Source organism: Poromitra crassiceps, assembly GCF_964638095.1.
Source record: "Poromitra crassiceps genome assembly, chromosome: 7".
NCBI classification, from domain to species: Eukaryota; Metazoa; Chordata; class Actinopteri; order Beryciformes; family Melamphaidae; genus Poromitra; species Poromitra crassiceps.
The window spans coordinates 36974723-36996436 of NC_139628.1; the positions used below are offsets into that span (position 1 = coordinate 36974723).

General features: G+C 41.8%; 1 protein-coding gene across 2 annotated transcripts in view; it reads right to left on the bottom strand.

Moving 5' to 3' along the window:
* The window catches only part of usp53a (ubiquitin specific peptidase 53a), a 46568-nt gene extending 30897 nt beyond the window's left edge, over positions 1-15671 (bottom strand). For both annotated transcript variants that reach the window (XM_083640326.1, XM_083640325.1), the window contains exons 1-3: positions 15352-15671; positions 3560-4268; positions 372-464 (exon numbers count right to left, since the gene is read on the bottom strand). In XM_083640326.1, the coding sequence (XP_083496452.1) occupies positions 372-464; positions 3560-3703 (237 nt within the window). In that variant the 5' untranslated portion in view covers positions 3704-4268; positions 15352-15671. The remainder of the gene's footprint in view (positions 1-371; positions 465-3559; positions 4269-15351) is intronic.
* Positions 15672-21714: the final 6043 nt, after the last annotated feature.

Consider the following 21714-nt stretch of genomic DNA (forward strand, 5'->3'; position numbering starts at 1 on the left):
TTACTGCTCTATATGCAGAGTCTGGATAGTTAACCCAACTAGAAGCCATGTCAAATCAGAATCAGAATCAGAATCACTTTTATTGCCACAGTATGCAAGTTACATACGAGGAATTTGTCTTAGTGTCTGTATGCAGCGTAGCGGTCACATCAATATACAGAGATAAGAAGTAGGAAGATAACTAAAGACAATCACAAAGTTGCAAGTGCAATCAAATTGAGTAAATATATACAATATGTACATGAGTGGTGAAGTGTTCTGTGGATGATAAATATGAATTTACGTTGAATTTACATGAGATTTACAGACAGTGACAAACAGCAACAAGTCAACATTAGTTCCCGGTCACTACGCTGCTGAATGTACCTTACCTTCAATGCACAAAAGATGCAGGAATCTCCAAGACAGAAGTGACCAGGTAGCTGCCTCAAGCTTCGCCTGAAGATGTCCAGGTGCCATAGGACCTGGACAAGGGATTGAAGAGAAGACGCATAATATAATCCCAGGCCTGGAATTAAGTCGTTTTTTGGGCAAGGCCACTTAGGACTTTGATAAATAGGACAATAAGGCTAAAACCAATGGTTATGAATCCTTTTTTCAGTCAATTTTCCCCAACAAAAGAAATACTCTGACAGAAAGGTGCTACACTGTGATATACAGCGCATAATGTAAGATGGCTCAGACTGCAAACTTAGTTACATGTCCAGTAACGCACAATAATGTGTAATAACACAATAAAGTGTGACCCAGTTTATTTTCTGTAGCTACAAATTACAGATGTCCCCGAAATGCCTCGCACAATGGCTAGTTGAAAACAGGGCATGCCAAACTGGCCTTGCGGGTAGTTAATTTTAGAAGGGGCATCCATGGCACTGACCTTTTGACCTTTGAACTTGGTATAATAATTCCTGCCCTGTAGTCCAAATGCTCTGACCTTAATGCAGCACTCTTAGTCACACAGACTAGTTTTTTGCTCATTCAAACTATGATAGGCCCTTTTCACGGGGGCCATTTTGTGTCAAAAAGGCAGGGTAAACACAGGTGCAAGCGAAACCCTCGTTAGTGTTTGGAATGTGGTGACATTCCAACCAATAAAAGCGACATGAGAAATCCCATCACGCCAATCAAAATAAAAATGGCCTTTCTCTCCCTAGCTGAAATCCCATTGGTTTACACACCTTTGAATGATGAATGAGGTCATGTCACACCCCAACATCCTGTATCAACAGGAAATCCACCACATTAAGAAAGCAAAAGACTTACTGAAAGAATGAAAAGAAGATGGCAAACAAAAAGCATAACAAATGTGACACAATTAGGGATCATCAAAGGTCCATAAACTCTAATAGCCAACCAATTTAAATCAACAACTCTTTTAACCATCAGTTTTGTAAGAGCGGGTGTTTTTTCTTCATATTATCTGGCTCCTTTCGTTGTGTATGGTGCTCAGTGACAAGACACTACAGTAGGGGGACAGAGTCTGTGAGGTCATGGAGCAGAGGGCAGAGTCTCTGAGGTCATGGAACAGAGGGTACGGTGGAAGAGGAAGCCTTTGCACAGAGACAAAGACGAAGGTAACGATCGTCTTTGACCAGCTCATCGGCTCTCTCACCATCTGACTCACGGTTCCTGAGAATGACCTCACTGTGGGCTGGCTGACCGCAGCAGTCAACAGACTCGCCTGCCACTATCCCACTAGACAAAAACAAGCTTCCAGTAAAACAAGCTTCCAGCTTCCAGTGAGTTTCTGAGCAGCTCTGACTAACTTAGAGAGTGACTAAGTGATGGTCATGTTTTGAAGAGGGTCGGAACATGGTGAACAGCCCCTATAGACAAAGCAACAAGAATGTACCACACAGGGGGGGGGTTTTCTTCATATAGGAACCCCCAAAAAACATGCAATATCCTGGTCGCTGAAGTGGTGCCTCCTCTGGTCGTTCGGGGCGCCTGTTCGGAGGGAGCGGAACTCGTTGGAATAGCGTGATCCTCCCACGTGCTATGTCCTACCGGTGAAGCTTCCCCTGTCAGGTGAAAAGAAGGGGCTGGCTACTGCCCATGTCTCGGAGGAAGCATGGAGCCAGTTTCGGCTCTCCCCAGATCGGCAGAGGGTGGAGCAGCAACCAGGATAAATAAATTAAAATTAGCACTAATGGGTGATAAAAATGGGATTTAAAAAAATCTGGAAAAGGGGTGGGGGAGAATGTAGCACACAGGCGGGAATAAAATCACTGCTTATAGGCTAACCCCTGCTTAGCAGATCATTCATCCTGGAATGGTGGCATTACTTTAACTTTACGAAATAAATCCAGCAGTTGGAAAGTGTAATAAAGCAAAGGGAACTACGCTCCAACGAACATGCCCACCCCCATTACATGATGCATGGGAGAGCTGTTAGCGCTGACCAGTTCTGCAACCTGGAGGAATGCTATTGACAAGTGAAATAATAGCGTTCAAAGCTTTGCTATTATTACACTTGTGTAAAACCAGGGGATTTTGCAGCTTACAAAGAGATCGCCTAATTAATGGCTTGCTTCGCACTGTTCGCACTGTTCCCGCTTAGTCAAGTTCAGTTGAATTAAATAAGGATGAATACTGTTATAGTATAGGCACAAAGAGTTAGGAAATTAATCCAAGTTTAATTAACCCTGAAAATCACTTTTGTTAGTAGAATTCTGGTTGATAGTCCAATAAACCTCCTAACACGTTTCCATTCACAGATTTGTTTGAGGTCAAGGACTCCAAAACCAAAAGGCAAAAATGGAACGGAACGCGAGTAAAGATTTAACTCCTTAACTCCTCCTCCTCAGTAGCTTCCTGAATTCCATCTCCGTCTTTTATTGTGTGTTTTGATGTAATTGTTGTTAATATTGGTTTAACTTCTTAGGTAAGAGACATCGCATAAGCCCATTTGGGTTTCTTGTCTCTGCACCTGCACAATCTTTTCAACCACTTGTATCCTTTGTTGTTTGTTGTTCTTGATTTTACGATGTGCAAAAAAAAACAAAAAACAATCTCACATTTGGCGTATATTTTTGAGCAATTGTTCATTATATCAAGAGGAACCTTGTGGATACCTCAATAGAGAGCCAAAGTGGAGCGTCACTTCCTGCTTCAGCACTGTACCAGAGATTTTCATCCACCATTTATTTTCCCATAGACATTTCGTAAAATGCTTATAAAAATACTAGTTTTACTTGTTCAAACCAAACGGTTCAGCTATATTTAGAAACAGGAGAGATCGCATAACATTTCACTCGGACTATAAAAGTAGAGCAGAATGATTCTGAATGATTCTGAAGAAGGTTGTGAGACCGAAACGTCTTAATAAATCTACTGGGAGACATCTTAACCCATTGATACCTGATGCAGCATTTGTGTGTGTATCCCTTTAAGACCGCGAACCGCGTTAAAGGGATACACACACAAATGAGGGATATACACGCAAATGCTGCATCAGGTATCAATGGGTTAAAGCAGTGTGCGGACTCTACTTTTTTACGTGTAAAGCGGAATTTTAAACAGCTAAAATGCACCGTGCTCACAGTGCGATGGGACCCACCTGCACGGCGCTGTTGAGGAAGCAGCTGTTCTGGCCCGGCTCGTTCAGCAGGCCTTTGGTGGGGGCTAGAGACAGCATGCTCCCCGGCTGGTACGATTTGGCAAGATTGCCTCCCGGCTTCCTGAAGAACTTCACCCATGCCATTGGATAGCGGGGTCTGCCTTTTGACGGGTGGGAGAGTCAGACTACGGGGCAGGATTGGTGTTAAGGGGGCAGGCTCCCTCGGCCCCGTGAAGGAGGAACTCCCCAACAGTCTGAGGCTACGTTATTCCACAAGAAGCAGCAACTGTCCCGCTACACATGGGCCTCTACTCCATTTCTGCAGCTCGAGAGGAACGTGTTTTTACCTTGTCTGCTCCTTACAAGGTCTCTCAGATGAAACGATGCGCGCACAACACAAAATAAAAGGGGGAAATTACGAGGAAAGTCTCAGTTTGGGAAGTCCTTTGATATCCAGCGGTGTGGCATTTCTGAAGACAAGTGTTTTGAGCATGGAGGGACGTGCCTCAGTCATCGTCTGGTCTTGATGGTTCTCCACAAGGCTTCAGATGAGGCTCAGGAGGGACTGTGGACCCCGCGCGTCCCCAGTGGATCGCCACATGGTCCTGATGCGATTGAGGACAGCCGAATGAGTCGGTCACCCTGAGGTTCATCCATAGGGAAGATCTATCCAGGCATCTCTCAGCATTGGATATCAAATGCGGGCAAACTGTTCAAGAGAAAGAGAGAATCAGATTTTAAGACAATTGCTACATTTTTATTACATTTTATAGCAGACATTATTATTAAGTTACTGTATTTCTGGCATCCTTAATTGCCTCATTCATTATTCAACGTGTATGCAGCTGAGCAAAATGCAGAGTGGTTCTTTATTAAAAGAGCACAATTCTAGTGTGAGAAAAGCAGTCGTCCCATGCCCAGTTCCAGGTTAGATATCAAACTGGAAGCTTAGTTTCTACACATGTCAACAAAGCTTACACATTAACTTTTATGAACACCCTTTGCACTGAAGGTCTGTCAACATCAACACTGGAAGCTGAAACTGCCACTCTGATTCCAATACATGAAAAAGTATACATGTATACAAAAAGTATACAAAGTACACAGGAGTGTGTCAACACTTTACTTTAGGAACATTTTGGCCCTAGCATGAAACGACATAACCTTGGTTTACACTGCCATGTTTTCATGTGTTAAAACTATATATATGTTTTTTAAATAAAAAAAGTCATAACTCCAGATCAGGGGCCAAACCCCATTCACAGTCATTGTAGAAAAGGCCCTCTCATACCGACCGATGAGACCATACACATTGGAACACCCACGGGCCGGATTCGAACCTGCGACCTGTCATAAGTGATGTCATCAGTGCAGTTGGGATGTGATTAGTGATGTACCTACACGCCAAGATATAAATGAGCGATGTTTCATGCCCAAATAAAAGCTGAAAGCTCTGTGATTCTGATCGATCACCTGGGGCGAGTTTCTATTTACCGTAAATAATCCAGCACATAATAACATCATAATAACAACTTCCCTACAGTCATTCTTTTATCAACAGGCTACAAAAGAAGGCTGGCTTAATCAATCAATCAATCAATCAATCAAAAAAATAAAAGAAGCAGAGCACATGATAGCAAAGCACTGAATGTGCATTTCAATTCAGGATTTCCTGCTTGTAGCTCGAGCAACAACAACAACAACAATATGCAGTGAATGTGCCAGCGTACGACTGAAAGATGAAAGCAGAGTTCTTTGAATATTTTTGACAGGCTGTTTGTCTGCACCATGTGGCTTGGCAGGTTGTGCAATGATTCAGTTTGATGGATGAGTATGATGGTACTGATTCCGTCAAACCTGTGTCAGGGTTATTAAGGTTAGCAAATATCTCAAAGGGGACAGAATAGTCTTAGTACAAAAGAAGTGCCAAGAAGAACAAACCGTGAGCAATAGTTTCTTGTGTGGTCTATGGTGATTCATCCGCTTTTAGCACTGGAACACCTCAAAAAAAATAACCCCACTGTCTGAAATTAGAATCTTCTGCTATTCAGAGAGTAAAGGCATGAAATACTGCCCTAGTTTGCACAAACAATGAAACATCTCTTTTGTGGCAGTCTCCAGAACACCTCCAAAGTTTCAGCCAAAACCAGTTGGACAACGTTTCCTTCCTGATCCTGGTATTTCAGGAATTCTCAGAGGATCTCTTCACTTGCAGCCATATAGCTACAGCACAGCAGGTTGCATTACATTCTACGAAACAAGGACTTGCTAATAGAGAGCCGCAGGAATGAGTCCGGAAGTATACTTCCGGGTTCTTCAGTGGAAAAGTCGATAGGATTTAACATGGGGGTTTTGCTTCAATCCATAAAATAAGGTCTGTGTTGTTTTTTTAATACACAAACAAGAAAAACAAACTCAGACACAGGAAAGAAAAGAAAAACAAAACAAACAAACAAAAATGATACAACATTACAACATAGTGTTACCAGTCGCATAAGGTGCTTGCACCTTATGCGAGCCATCCGTCACTTCTAACATCAGTCACTTGTCATTCTGTACCTCATCAAAGTAGGCCAAGAACGGGTCCCAGATAGTTGAGAACCTTCTAAGCGAGTTGGTTCTCAGGGACCTGAGTCTCTCCATCTGTATAACAGAGAGCATGTCCATCAGCTACACGTGAAAAGAAGGTGAAGAGGAAGACTTCCATTCCTCCAGAATACGTTTTTTGGCGACAGTTGTCCCGAGTGTCAGAGATTGCTGCAAAGCTGTAGCGAAGTTCAGAGAGGACTCCGAGCAGGAAGGTCTGTGGTTAACAAAAGTTTATGGAAACGCGAATCTGGGTTCTGCATGATAATCTTCACAAACGTGAATAACTTTTATGACTTTTGGAACGTAAATGCGTTGGGTTTTTTTTTACATGATTTTTTATCAAACGCTTCAAAAGGCATAAAAGTTATTCACGTTTGTGAAGAGTATCCTGCTGAACCCAAATTCACGTTCCCATAAACTTTTGTTAACCACACAGACCTTATCTTATGCATTTAAGTGAAATCCCCACTCTAAAACCCCATGGACTTTTCCACTGAAGAACAAAATGGCGGCGATTTCTGGATAAAGCCTACAAAAACACCTCATCCTCCCTGCGGTACTCTGTGTTTCTGCCTCAGTACTTTTGCAATTGGACTCCATGGAAACAACATTCCAAGACAATCACTTAGTTAAGCCCAATGTTGCTCAAGAGCTGTTGTCTTCCGGATGAGTTTCAGTGCTAGACGGGCAAGTGGAAGAACTGTACACTCCTGTACAGCTCACCTGTATGAATGACGTCATTTGACCCAACAGGTAACAGGCGTGTTGCCATCTCCAGGCACAACGTGGTTTGACATTCAAGTATCACTGGTCTAACCCAGAGCAATCTAGTAAGAGAGTGGCATCAGCGGAGGTCCAAAACGCGTGACTCAGTAGCCAATGAATAGCCAGGAGGGAGGCTCGGCTCGCGCTACTTTTGAATGCTAAAATAAAGCAGATTGTGTACAATTTGATTCTTTAAACGTCTGACCCTTTCAAAGTACATCACAAACTGACCATTTTGCTGCAACTCGACAGCGCTGCTGAATCCAGAACCTTACTTCCGGGAACTCTTGAGAGTAAAAAAAAAAAAAAAGTCCATTGTAGTGAACGGAGATGTCGCAACTCTTCTATATAGACGGCTCTGGTCTAACCCATTATAACCACTGTCCCACTGGGAAGATAACGTTCAACCACCAGTGCACACGCATCCCGTTAGAAGGAATGTTTGTGGCGTCGTCAGATAACACAACCACCACAGCAATGAACCGATTTGGAGACAGTGAGACCCAGTGCTGGTGGCACTGGGCGTCTATGCACTTATTCACCACCACCACCACACATGGCTCATGTCAATGCTTTCACTTTCTCCGGTACCAAGAGTTTGACATTTTGCAACTTAAATGTTCGTAAGTATGAGTGATTTCAAACTTGCAATAACTGTCAAAAACCTTGCAGTAACCCAATGTGTCCCAATTATGATTTTTATCACGTCGTCTACGACAGTGCATTACAGTCTTGGTAGACCGCAGTGGCCTAATGTTGCCCAGGCACATTCATAGAATATTTATCGACCACACACCATTCGCGACCGCGAGAGAACTATGTGTTTGTCTGTTTAGAACTTTGAAATCTACTGGCCCGAGCAGGCTACTTACAATGTTAATCTAATAATCTAGCTCTGGAAATATGCCTCCGGGTCAGCAGGGAAATGGCAATGCCGGCCCCCTGTGCAAGTTTCTTATAGCCATCCATCTATTGTGTAAGCACATATATATATATACACATATATATATATATATATATATATATATATATATATATATATATATATATATATATATATATATATATATATATATGTACACCGTATATACATATACCGGTACATATTCAAATAGTCTGGATGAGGAGAGGACTGATTACCGGTGAAGGCCCTCAATGCATTTCCATTATTCTTAATGCCACCGTGTCATACAGTATTTCCTTCAGACATCTCCATCAGTCCAGCGTCAAATCAGATCAAATCAAATGGTGATCCACATTACAAACAAAATCAGTCTTGCATCCAGCCCCTTAAGGCCATGTACTACGTAGTGTCATTTACAGACAACACTCTAACATGACTCTCTTCCATGCATAGAAAAGACGACACATCCCCGGCATGTCCAAATAATTTCACATCAAATACGACGCCATGGAGAATGAAGCCCATGCATGTTTCGCATTGAGCGGCTGCTGACAACAGCAAGCGCAAAGATGGCTCCGCCTTTCTAGTCACAGATTTAGATTGCATTATGGAACTCAATCTGAAAATCTGACAGCCTCACTTAGGTTCAACTATCTCTTAGTCTGACCTAACTTGGCCCTTGCTGACTACAATTGGATGACATGATTCGAAAGATTACGCTCCATTTCTGAAGGTCAAAGATCATCTCTTGTCAACAACACAAGACAATGACACCACGTTCCATTCAAACAACGTTTGGTAGCTTCTTCATTAACTCCTTTGGCAGATCACACACTGTTACTTAGCAATAATTATCATTTCTGCCACTACTGCCACCATTTTCTTTATGATGTGGTGAGCCCATCGCTGAAGAGAGAGATAGCCATTAATGTACCCATTAATTAACCCATTAATGTATGCAGTGGAATTTGATCATTTCCTTTACAGCGCGTAATGTACTAGGCTAGCTGAGCTAAGCACAAACAAATCCATTGACGTTAATTAAAATCGGTCATGAGGCCACAGCACACGTTTTTCTTAAATCAAATGAATGAAAGTCAAATGTTGTTTTTTAAGAAAGCCACCAACGTATAAATTAACTTAAGGCATGATAAATGTGTAAAATCAAAAGTTTTGATGTTGTCATGTGTAGCCACATGTCTTGACAGTTTCCACAGCAAATTGGCTGCTTCTACCTCTAACAGACAGAAAAGTAATTATCTGGGGGGCTTTTACTAAATATAGTCGTTAGTCATTAATGGGTTAATTCTTCCCAGAAAGAAAATAAGCATTGGGTTACTGACTGTATAGATGGATTATGAAATATGACACTCCTTGTCAGACAACAACATACCAAAGGGACAGGGACAGACACACATTCAGACATGGACTGACTGAATAACATGAATCCACAGAGGGTAAGGTGACACAGAGCTAACCTGCTTTTGGCGCGCATGCGCGCGTGTGTGCGTGTGTGTGTGTGTGTGCCGATAAGCTGGAAGGGATCATATACAAAGTCTGCACAGGTGACTAAGGACAGGGACGTGCCTATTGCTGTCATGCTCTTGTATGATTCAAAGATCTAGACCCAGAAAATGAATTTCAATGTATTGAGTGTATCATAATATGAAATATCTGTTTCCTGGTTTAAGACAAATCTAGGTGGAGAAGATGACTGTGCTGATTGGCCACAGTCATTTTCTCCACCTAGATGTTTCATAAACCAGGTGACTTGTGCTGATTGGTCACAATTCTGTAAACAAGCCGGGTTATGTCATTGCCTAACGTCGTCTAAGCCAAGACGACTGTTCACACCCTTCTGTTTCAAGTGTTCGGCCATGAATGACATCATTTCCTTCAGGCCGCAATGTTCCTTATGAGTTTGATCATATAAAAAAAAGATCATAAAACCCCTCTGGCTTCATATAAATAGTGTGACACATACTAGTGTGTCATTTCAAGGCTAGCTGATGTTGTTGAAATACTCCTTTCTTTCTGAAACACACCGGCGTCTGTCTCCAGCCGTGAACAACAAACTGTATCAGACAAAGCTCGTCATATAGATGGCACACACAAAAAATGTTTCACCTCCATAAAAGGACTTTACACTGAACACTAAGAGCGTTAGCACTAGCGCTAGGAGTGTCTCATGACAGTCCTGATGCATGACACATGCTTGCGAAACAAGCGTTCAGTCATTTCTGGCCTTAAAAAGGACGCTCCAATAGGAAGGAATGTGTCATCATCAATGCCTGTTACTGTGGGGAATTACTTACAGGTACAAAATAAAAGAAATATCACTCTGAGCGCATCTCGGGGGAACCTGCCAAAGATATAATATAGATCCGGAGATAAACCGAACAAAAGGGCTCCAGAAGTCGTTTCACTTTTCGGAAGCGGCGTTGCACAGGAAGCCCGCGGCCTTCCTCTGTAAACAAAGACTTGCTCAGTCGTGTTGAGCGAAGTCTAATTTTTCCTTGTCGTATGGGGGAAAACGCTATGGCTAGCACCTTGGATGACCAAATCAGCCAAAGAGTCTGTTGTGCATCAGCAGCAGCTCTGAGCTCTGACAGGCTGAGGGAGTCGCGCTTAGACCTGCAGATCTCTGGTGTCAAAGGCGTGGGGAGTCTGCTGCTATAATTTATCTATTAGCAACGTGTTGATGGATCGCCTCATTAAGAATGATTTAATTGATCTATTCTATATGGTAATGCCAAGAGCCTCTGATGGATGGATGTGTGGTGAACTGAACCCCACTAACTCACTGTCTGTAACAAGAATAGGTTCGACACAGACACCTCGTGAGAATAGCACACATAGCAGGGAAGACGCACTCGAGTATAAGAAGAGGTATTTGTTGGAGCAATTGAGTGTACTTACAAGTCCAATCTCTACCCAATCTATACCCATTACAACAAACAAACACAGAGTAGGCTACTGTACTGCCTGCTCTAGAGCCCGACCGATATTATCGGCCCGCCGATATTATCGGCCGATATTGGCGATTATTGATATATCGGTATCGGTAAAAAAAAAAAAAAATTATCGGCCGATTTTTTTTTTTTTTTTTTTTTTTTAATATATATATATATAAGTTATAGACAGCATGGACAGCATGTTGTGTATATTTGATATTTTTTCTTAACTATTTGTTCTATTGTGTTTTTGTATTTCTAGTTATTTATAATTATTAAATTCCCAGTTAAGTTTACTGTTTCATTGCATTGAGTTTATTAATAAGCTGTAAAATATCCTGCCTACATCACATATTTCAATTCATGTCAACTCAATCATATCTTTGTCAAGTGTTTGATATTTGAGGGTTGCTGATGTGGTGCCTCCTCTGGTCGTTAAGGGCGCCTGTTCGGAGGGAGGGGAACTCGTTGGAATATCGTGATCCTCCCACGTGCTATGTCCTACCGGTGAAGCTTCCCCTGTCAGGTGAAAAGAAGCGGCTGGCTAACTGCCCATGTGGAAGCATGGAGCCAGTTTTCGGCTCTCCCCAGATCGGCAGAGGGTGGAGCAGCAACCAGGATAAATAAATAAAAAATTAGCACTAATGGGGGATAAACATTTGATGATAAAAACAAAAATAAAATAAAATAAAAATATCGGCCGATATTATCGGTATCGGTAATTTTTTATTCCCTAAAATCGGTATCGGTATCGGTTTCAAAAATCCCATATCGGTCGGGCTCTAGCCTGCTCCTAAAGCAAATGTATAACTTAGAGGCATACAACAAGAGTTTTAATGGCAACATTACCCCCCAGTAGCACCAAAGCCCTACAATTCTCTCTCCATTCCCCTCCTTTTGATCACATCCAAAATGCTTATACCATAGGCCTTTTTCACAGCAGCCATTTTGTGTCTAAAAAGGCAGGAAGTAACACAGGTGCAACCAAACATTAATTAGGGTTTCCAACGTCCAATCCATTTTGGGTGTTCCAGTGCTGGGGTCCTAATTAATGATTTGGTTGCACCTGTGTTTACCCTGCCTTATTTTAGAGACAAAATGGCGGCTGTGAAAAAGGCCCATTGTCCGTTGGGCCATGCATATTTCTTGCAGACAGGTGAACCATAATGGCACAATGCCCCCCCCCCCCCCCCCCATCATCCAGATTCCAGATCAATACATCAGCCTATCAAGCTGCTGCAGTGACAGCTGAGTGTCCCTTCCTTCCTGTTACTCCTCAACTCTGTCTGTCTCAATGTTGATGGATGGCTTTCCTGATTGGGGACGATGTTCAACAGTCAAACCTCCTCCCATGGGGGGCAAAGTAGTCTGTGATCCCTGCCTTATTTTATCTGTATTTTAACCATTACAATAGCTTTATAGCCCAAGGCGGACAAAAAAAGTAACTTGAGTTATAACTGGAGGGGAAAAAAAGAAAAGTATATGTCCACCTGTTTCACACCTACACTAAGCCCACACAACAAAGCAACTATTTTTGATTTCAAAATACACGTGATCATCAACTGCTGGCTGACAGCTAATTGGATGGCACTGGGTGAAAATTAAATTAGTGTGTTGTTGCTAGGCTAAGGGTAGGCCATTGCTTAAAGCTGCAGACCTCAATGATGATGAATCAATTCCTTTAGCAACACATTTATTTTATGTTTTGGGAAACAATTGTGCTACAGTTGGCAATTAACTGGATGCGATTATGCTAACAACTTAGTAAATAGGGGCATAAATTGATTATCTTAAATGGAGTAAAAAAAACACACCAAGCAACGTAACTTTTGTGTGCTTGTTGCTATAAATTTCAGATATTGTAGCACTTCCCTTGTCAGATGCACTAACCTGAATTCCACTTCAGTCAGTGTTCAGCTGTGCACCAGACAGTGTATTTAAAGTAAGTTCCTGGAACATGTATGACAGTGAAGAAGTGGACAAATACAGAGTTTTTCCTAACTCTGGATTTAGCCTTGGGAATGCGTAAGAATGCTTCCAAGTTTGGGTGCAGCCATGCAGACGTCTCAAAGGTCTGACTCACATAGTAGATGTATGAATGAATTCACGACTCCTTGGGACTTTTATATATGTGACAACTGACTGTTTACAACCTAGACTTCTCTACTTCTACAGTGTGATTTTTGCACATGTATCAAGTGGTGAAATAAGCCTCTGATGTGTGTGAAGTAAACAGATTCTCCCCTACCAAATACTTTCTAGATTTCCTCTCCAATACCAACACCAAATTATGATTTTCTATGATACTAGGTACCTGATATACTTTTCTTCGATTCCTAGGCTCACTGACATCAGTGATGTCACAATGCACAATTGCTCAAGTGACATCACTGATGAAATCACTTATGCCATCAGTGACATCACTGATGACATCATCAGTGGGACAACATTTGAAACAGAGAGCAGAGATTGCCGACAGTCTCTAGATTTCACTTAATAAGACTTGGCATCGAGCCTAGACACAAAAATTCTCTAAACACACACAAGCATGAACACAAATGTCCACTACTACTTAGACAGAGTAATGAAACGTGACCCTGGACGCCAAAGCCCTTAAAAATAACAGTGAAACTTGTCAAATTCCCTAAAGACTGCAGAGACACTGTTTAAGCCTCTGGGCAACAATGCAGTGTTTCCTGACTGTGTGGGCTTCCTGCACAGAGGCTGCTGCTTTCCAGCACGCGGTCACCACCGCCGCGTTCAACCCTGTGAAAAGCCACCAGGTCACCCACACCACGACGGCGCTGACTCACCCACTATTCCCTTCTCCGTCCGACAGAGGAAAAGGCAGAACAAAAGCACATGTTCCTTAGTGGACACCATACTGAAAAGGCTTTGATTGAAATATAACATCCTCTTTTCCACTCCTGAGACTACTTCCCAAATGTCTCCCGGCATTTATTGCAGCTGGCCAATAAATGTCAGTGTGCAGCGTGATGATGCTGGCTTTTCCCTTCGTTACTGAATATATAATTAATTATAATTTCTGCTCCAAAAACTAAAATGCAGTGTGGCAAAACCACTGGGTCAGGTGGTTTTAAACACATCCTGGCATAGACTCTGTGTAAGCAGGGCTTGCATTATAGTTGCCACCATAATCTTGCAACGCGGGCGAACCCTCATCAATAGCTGATGAAGGCTTAGCACATTAGCCAACAGCGTAGGCTACTTAGTAAATGGAAAACTTGTTTGTTTCCATGTATGTGCAGTCAAAAACATACAAAGTAAAACCGTTGCAGGGGGGTAGTCTCCCATGCCTGCAAACACAGAAGTGACATGGTAGGCTTACTGTCAAAACTGGTTCTTCGGCATGTTTCCATATTTACTTTATCATTTTGAGCCTGAAGAAAATATTCCACAGCTCAAGCACGAGTATGCATGGTAGAATATCTACAAAATGGTTTCTAACAGCTGATGATATTTTGCTCCATCAAAAAAAGCTCATCATGACTATGAGAGAGGTGGGTAATAGCCTAGGTGGGAAAAGGGGTGATAATTTTTATGGGATATCATGCAGTTCAGTTTTCCATATCGAGGACGTGGACCCATAATTTATTCCACATTCGGGCTACAGACCCCCACTTGATGAGATTTTGTCTCTCTGAACCATACCTGCTAGATATGATTTTGTCCAGAATCCTCTAGCTGTATTGTAGGTAGAGTGATAATAAGGGACCAGGACTATAGTCTAACTATGATCAATACAGTCATTCCTCGTGTTAAAACTTGGAAATATAATAAATGGTGAAGTTTGATTTCCAAGTAATCGATTTCTTGGGGATTCCCCGGAAACCCCCCCCAAGGACCCCTGGAGGTCCCAGGACCTCATGTTGAAAACTATAATTCTGCTGACTCTTCAATGAGCAAACCTCTGCCCAGTGTCCAGTCCTCATCAAACCTGAATGAGACCTGGCAGGGAGGCGAGACGTGCTGATTTCTCTCAAGGTGTCGCAAAACCATCAATTATGAAAGGAGGCTAATACATCTACTCCTCACACTAACAAACTAAGCTGAAAAAGATGTTTCTGCATACTTGGACTATTTTCAACACTCTCAGCTAACGCTATATCATTCAAAATATGAGTCACTTTCGTCTGCCTTTTGTTAACTTTCAATATTTAACGCTAATAAATAAAAACCTAACGTAAAGCAACAATAGCAATAAGCAGTAAACATGCGGCGCGACAGGGGACGACTCCATATCGTTTCATAAGTAGACATAACAGCATGCAGCTATTTAGACACAGATGACAGATCACAGAGCATTTTAACGTTAACTTCTCTAAAACGAATTTTGTAAACAAGTGACAAAGTGTGCTAAAAGCTACACGACCGACAAGATGCTACTGACGCCAGGCCTACATGTCATAAGCTAGCCTACCTGGGTTTCAGACTTACCTGAGTTTCAGGTAGGGCTACATTTCCTGTTCGCCATGCGTAACGTTATTGCTGCGACAATAACACGGCTTAAAAAAGTTTGAAGAACCACTCAAACCAAACTTAAATAGAGAGTCACTCACCTCGGAGCGGATCATAACTCCAGTGTGGTAAGTAATATCCTTCAGTGTGGACCGATCAGACGCGAGTTGGGATATTTTGGCTGAGTTTCGGTGGAGAGGGACAGAGAAGCCGTGGCAGACGCTGGGTCAAATGTACCTACTTGAGGCGTTAAAAACTAACAACACCAACCAGAAAACAAACAAAGTGTCGCCGAAACTTCACGATCGCCGTCTTTTAAAACCCTATTTTACAAATGCCACTTCGGATCCTGTACAGGAGGCGTCCCCATTCACTTGCTCTGTGTGTGCGTTTTTTGGAGGCGTGCTGTTCTGTTGCAGTGTTGGCTGATGCGCGGCGGTAGTGAGCAATGGTCGACTTCTCGGCACCTGAAATACTGGATTAGTGATGTTTTCAGAGCTGAGGTCAAACCCCGCCTCTTCAACACTGTATTTACTGCAGTCTCTGGACTCCATGCTACTGTACTGTACACTACTGCCAGTGTACGCTCACTCACACATTGCATTCGCAGAGCACCGCCTTGGCAGTCTCGTTAATGTATGCAGGAGTAGAAGGAGTTTGCAGCAGCCCACAAGTGTGTTGTTGTCAACCATCCATTAATGCATCAATAGGCTTAGAAATGGAACAAAATGGTTTAAAAAAAATGCATGCATTACATAATGTTTTTGTTCTTTTTGAAGCATATATATATATATATATATATATATATATATATATATATATATATATATATATATATATATATATATATATATATATACATATATACATATACATATACATATACATAATAACATATTTATAGCAACATAATAAAATATAGGCTATGTATGCAGCATAGATAATATTTCAAGCTGTAGCTCAGTGGTTCCCAACCTGGGGTCGCGGGGACCACCAGGGGTCCCAGGGGGTCCCCAGAAAATTTATGAATTATTAAACTTCAGCATTTCATTTACAAGAAGTTAACTATTGAATGTAGAAAAACTGCTGTTTTCGTCCATTTTTGGCTGTTATCTCTCTATAGTGTGGACAAAATCTGGACAAAATCATATCCATCAGTAAAAAAATATTCCCAGAGTTGTGTTCAAGAGACAAAATCTCATCAAATGAGGGTCTATGGCTCTAATGTGGACTAAATTAGGGGTACTCTATATGAGGGGAAAAAAGTTGACAATATCTGCTGTAACCTTCAGTATAGCCTACATTTCAAATGTACCCTGGATTTGCATGTATGAATTGCAGTGTAGTGGGAAATAATTAAACAAGCTTTTAGGGGTGTTAAATATTTACACGAACTGGTTATGCCACAGCAATGCGGTGACAATTATAAGACAGCTAGATTATGATAAAGAACATAGAGCAGGGGAATGTGATGTAAGGCTCTTGTTACCAAATCACCATCTGCCTGATCCTGTTACATAAAGAAAGCAATGAAAAGGATGTACAATTAAAGTGTTTCTCCCCTTTTCAGTGGCAATGGACGACTGAATGTAATATCACCCTGATGTCACGCCGAAGGTTTCCACCAGGCTGCCCAGATTTCTTATTTGGAGTAAGTATACTTTCTTCAAGATGTGTTACCGGTAAATTATACAAGGTTTAGGTTTAGTTTATTGACAAAGTTTAATAGTAAGTAGAAACATTTATCACAGCTTAAAAAAAACTTCAAGCAAAAACACAAAAAATTGTGTGGTCCTTGGTATCAAGATATATGGTATTGCTATGAGAGCATAAGCTTTTAATGTCCAATTCATGTAGACATCTTTAGCTTTTCCCACGGCGCTGGGCCAGCAGGCCCCCTCGGGTTCAGAAGTGACAGTCACTCACTCACTCATGGATGTTTAGTGAAGGGGGCGGGGCTAGGGGAAAAGGGGCCGTCGCTAGGGATAGGAAGGTGGTAGAGTCGGGATTCGAGGGGTGGTTAGGGGGAGTGGGTGGTGGGGGCATGGTGCCATAAAGCTGAATGGCTACACCACTGTGCTGTGCGCTTGTTTGTCCTCCAACCACCTATTCCCTAACTTTAAGATTGAACACAATTTCACACAATTTTATGACTGAATGCACATGTTCAGGTATTGTGACTTTTGTAGCCATGGAAAATTAATTTGTACAATATTTATAACAAGGACTCTTGCTGATTTGCAAAGGGCAGCCATCTGTTTCTCCATGACCCCACAAATCCAGAAGTTCTGTGAATGTCGTGCAGATTCCACATTGCCCTTTTAAGAAGCATTCAAGAAACTAGTGTGTGCTCTCAACCTCAGTGTAGATCCTCCTTTAGATAAGACGCGCAATGTGAAAATGTACTAATCTTTTTCACCCGGGCAATAGGGCCAACACGCTTTTTTATTGAAGAAAAACATTGGGGTTCAAAGAGATCAGCACAATCAGTGAGTGTGGCTGAGGAAACTGGACGCAGTGACCGAGTGTGCGGTGAGGGGTCACAGAGTATCAGAACGGGCCAGGCTTTCCCCAGGAAGTAGTTGAAAGGTCCCATCGAGGAGACAATGCCTTTTCCCTCTGCACACATTTCCTCAGGGGACATATAATGCTTCCTCTTAGAATACGGAGCAAGTTTGGGAGTGTGTTAATCATTATAAGTGATGTGAGCTCAAGGGCCTCGCTGCCAAGGTGTTTGACCTGTCTGTTCAATTGTCTTTTTCTTTTTCTTTTTTACATCTGTTTATTGGTAGTTTTCAGTTTAACCATACAGCAGTGCATACAACTTCTTTAACATGTTACAAAAAATATCCATAAATAATATATTATATTATTATATTATTATTATATTATAAATAAATATCCATTACAAAAAAAAGTTCTTATGCACAGACACGCAAAAACAAACAATAAATAATAAAGATAAATTAAAAAAAGACAATAGAAGACATACAGTAAATATACAACAGAATACAGGATAAGCAGAAGTACAGAGTATTGACGTCTTATCAGAGGCATAACATTGTGGCAGTTCTTACATTATGTCTATTGCCTAGCCTCTACATCCAGTAGTCAATGAAGGGTTGCCAAGTCTTGTAAAAAATTTCAATGGAACCTCGTAAGGTGAATCTGAGTTTTTCCAATTTTAAACCCATATAGGCCTATAGTAGGTTTTCAGTCTGGCTACTCCATGTTCACTATACAGTACTTCAAAAGTAGGTTGTCATAAACAAGCTCTAAAACATTTACATTAAATTAACTCACCCAGAAAACCTTGTAAGCAAAGCAAAAGCACTTGGAAATAGTTACACGTTATACAAAGCACTCTCAAAGAGAAAAAAAAATCTGTTTCTTTTCTAATAAAACAGGATTAAGTATTTTCTGATCATCATGATGCTCTGAGCACAGCCAAGTGATGTATTTTGAAGCTCCGTCTGTCCGTGTTGGACATTCCCACCTCGCTTTGAAGCGCTGCCAGTGAATATCTTATATTCCGTAAATACATTCTGGATCAGACAGCTCAAGCAAAGCGGGCCTTTGCGCAAGTTTCACAAATTGAAACTTTTTGTGTGACCTTGGATTGTTTGCCATTTCAGCAGCTGAATCTACCAATTTGTGCCCGGTCAGCACTGCTGCCTAACACCGAGCCAAATGTCCAAAAATGACTGTATCGTTGCAGTGTGTGCATTGACGGGCCATTTTGCCCGGCTGGCAAGCACCGTGAGTGACTTCTGCACAGTAATGGCTCATTGGTTTCCTATTGTTTCTGGATGGGGATTATTCATTGTTATCCCCAGATTTGTCTGCGTGTCCTATACTGTCCTATAGGGGTTGCCATTTTGCAACTCCAAGCTTGTAACTTTGCAAGTTTATGAAGTGAGTATTGTAACTGGATTCCCTATGAGGTGGGAATATACCTTGCTGAATGTCAGACCAAATTGTTTCTCGATCACAAATCTAGCGGTCTAGCAAACCACCGATCCTATATGACTTTGATTCTGTTGTGAAGGGCATCTTAATTTCAGATTAATTAACAAGGGTTTGCCAGCGCTGCAAAGAGACAAGTGCACGCAGCAAACGCCCCGCTGAGAGTTGGTGCCGTTGCCCTGGCTCCTCACCTTGAGAAAGCCCCAATGAACAGCAAGGGATTTGCTGAACACAGCTCAAATGACAAACGGTATATGTCCTCTGTCTGCCCATGTAGCCCTCTGTGCAAATTCACCCAGTAATAATCAGAATAGTCATAATAATGGTTAAAAAAAAAATCCTAATTTTGAATTAGGTTTAGTTTAAATTCTATACATCAAACAGGCGTTTGCTTACTTTGGTTTACTGTTTCTCTAACTAGACAATACAGCCATACAGTAAGTTTCATGACCTCTTTGTCCAGTTTCTTGACCAATGAAGTATTTGCCATAATTAAGCCCTTGTTTTTGACTGATTGATTGACTGATTGATTGATTGACTGATTGACTGACGGATTGATTGATTTATTGATGATCTTAATTGGGAGCTAAATGGCATTTCTCAAATGTGGTGTGTCATTTGAAGGGCATCGAGGGCTATTTTTAGCACAGCTGTCTGGCTTTTCAATACTTAGCCTACTCTATTATTAATAGTGCTGAGACAAGAAACAGGAAAGCGGGACACTCTTTGCGCATTCCATTTGCACTGGGAACTAGGAATTTCCCAGTTGAATGACGTCACACCCGAGTTGATCGCGTTCCAGTAAAACGCATGTGGAAAACCAGCCCGGGTTAGCCCTATAGCCACTAGCCGGGCAAGCCATTGTTAGCAGTAACAGTGGATAACAATGCATTACATGGTATTTTACCATACAAATACTGTAGCAACATGTCCACAGATAGAAGTTAGACAGTACTGTGTGTACAACTGATTTAATGAGGCACAAATAAGACAGAAGTTTAAGTTTATTTGGATCGCCATTAGCTGCAGCATTGCAGCAGCTATTCTTCCTGGGGCCCAAAAGCCTAGATGTTATCAAGATCAAAAGAAAAAGGATGTTTGGACTATCAACCCTAACATGCATGTCTTTGATGGTGGGACTCAAGGAAAATCACACAAACACAGGGAGAACATGCAAACTCCACACAGAAAGGACCTGGGACGGACCAGGGTTCGAACCCAGGACCTTCTTGCTGTGAGGCAGCAGCACTGAACCACTGTGCCGTCCAAGTGCTAATACACAGTGTATTACTACAGCTTTCACTACTGTTGAAACGTGGACCTGCCATCTTGGATTTTGAGGTCGGGCTGGTGAGGTTTCTCCAAGTTCAGAGCAGGAAATCCCAGTTCAGGTCACGGGGGGCATTCCTGTGATGTCAACTGGTAAATTCCTAGTTTCCAGTAAAACTGGGACACGGTTTGAAGCACTCCGAAACCATTCTTCTTTTGTAAAGCTGGCGTTTTCACTGCGTGGACCTGTTCACACCAAGACGTAAATAAACCAGAGAGGCACTCATGCATTTTAAATAGTAAGGGCTTAAAATTTATTTAGATTAATAACGCAAATAAAGCAAGAATCCTTTCAATTTATGAAGCATTTTCCGACAAGACAGTAGGCATATGCTATAAATACATATACAGTAGAATGCTCCTTCTAGCTCTGATCTCAACTGCTGTGGTCATAAGTGCAAAATTCAACTGTACAGTACCTAATTAAAATGTAAACTTAATCTGCTCCTTTCTCAGCCCCTAAATGCCCAGCTTGTTTATGCGTGTTGTATGCACACACACACGCATGAGTAGTATCATGGGAAATGCAAATAATTCAAATGGAACTGCCATGAATAGCAATATAAGGACTACTGTTCCCACCCTGTTCAAACTTGATTGACATGATTAGAAAATCTCCTTAAACTCTCTTTGTTCACAACGGATGCCTGCAAAAACTGTACCGAGTGGGATGACCGAACAAGACAAAGCATTTCATGTTTTCTGTGAATACGACTTGTTGTGTTGCTATTGGATTACAACTAATGAGGAACCCACAATAGTACATGAACAATACTGTGGTTTGAAGAGATTAGACACGCTTGTTGCCACAATGGGGACGACGGGAGACAACACCTCTGAAGCAACGTGTACTATATTTAACCAGGGATTAAAAACCTGTAATGATGAGTTTATGAACCGAAACTATTCCTCCGGCTTCTCAAGAACAATTGGCCCTTTTCACAGCAGCCATTTTGTGTCTAAAAGGCAGAGACTAGCACAGGTGCACCAACACATTAATTAGGGCTTCCAACTTCCAGTTCCAGTGCTGGGGCCCTAATTAGTGAGTTGGTTGCACCTGTGTTTACCCTGCCTTTTAGACCCAAAATGGCAGCTGTGAAAAAGGCCCATTAAGTCAATAGTTATTTGGTGGTTTTTTCTTCTTCTTTCTTTCTGTACCAACCCCCCCT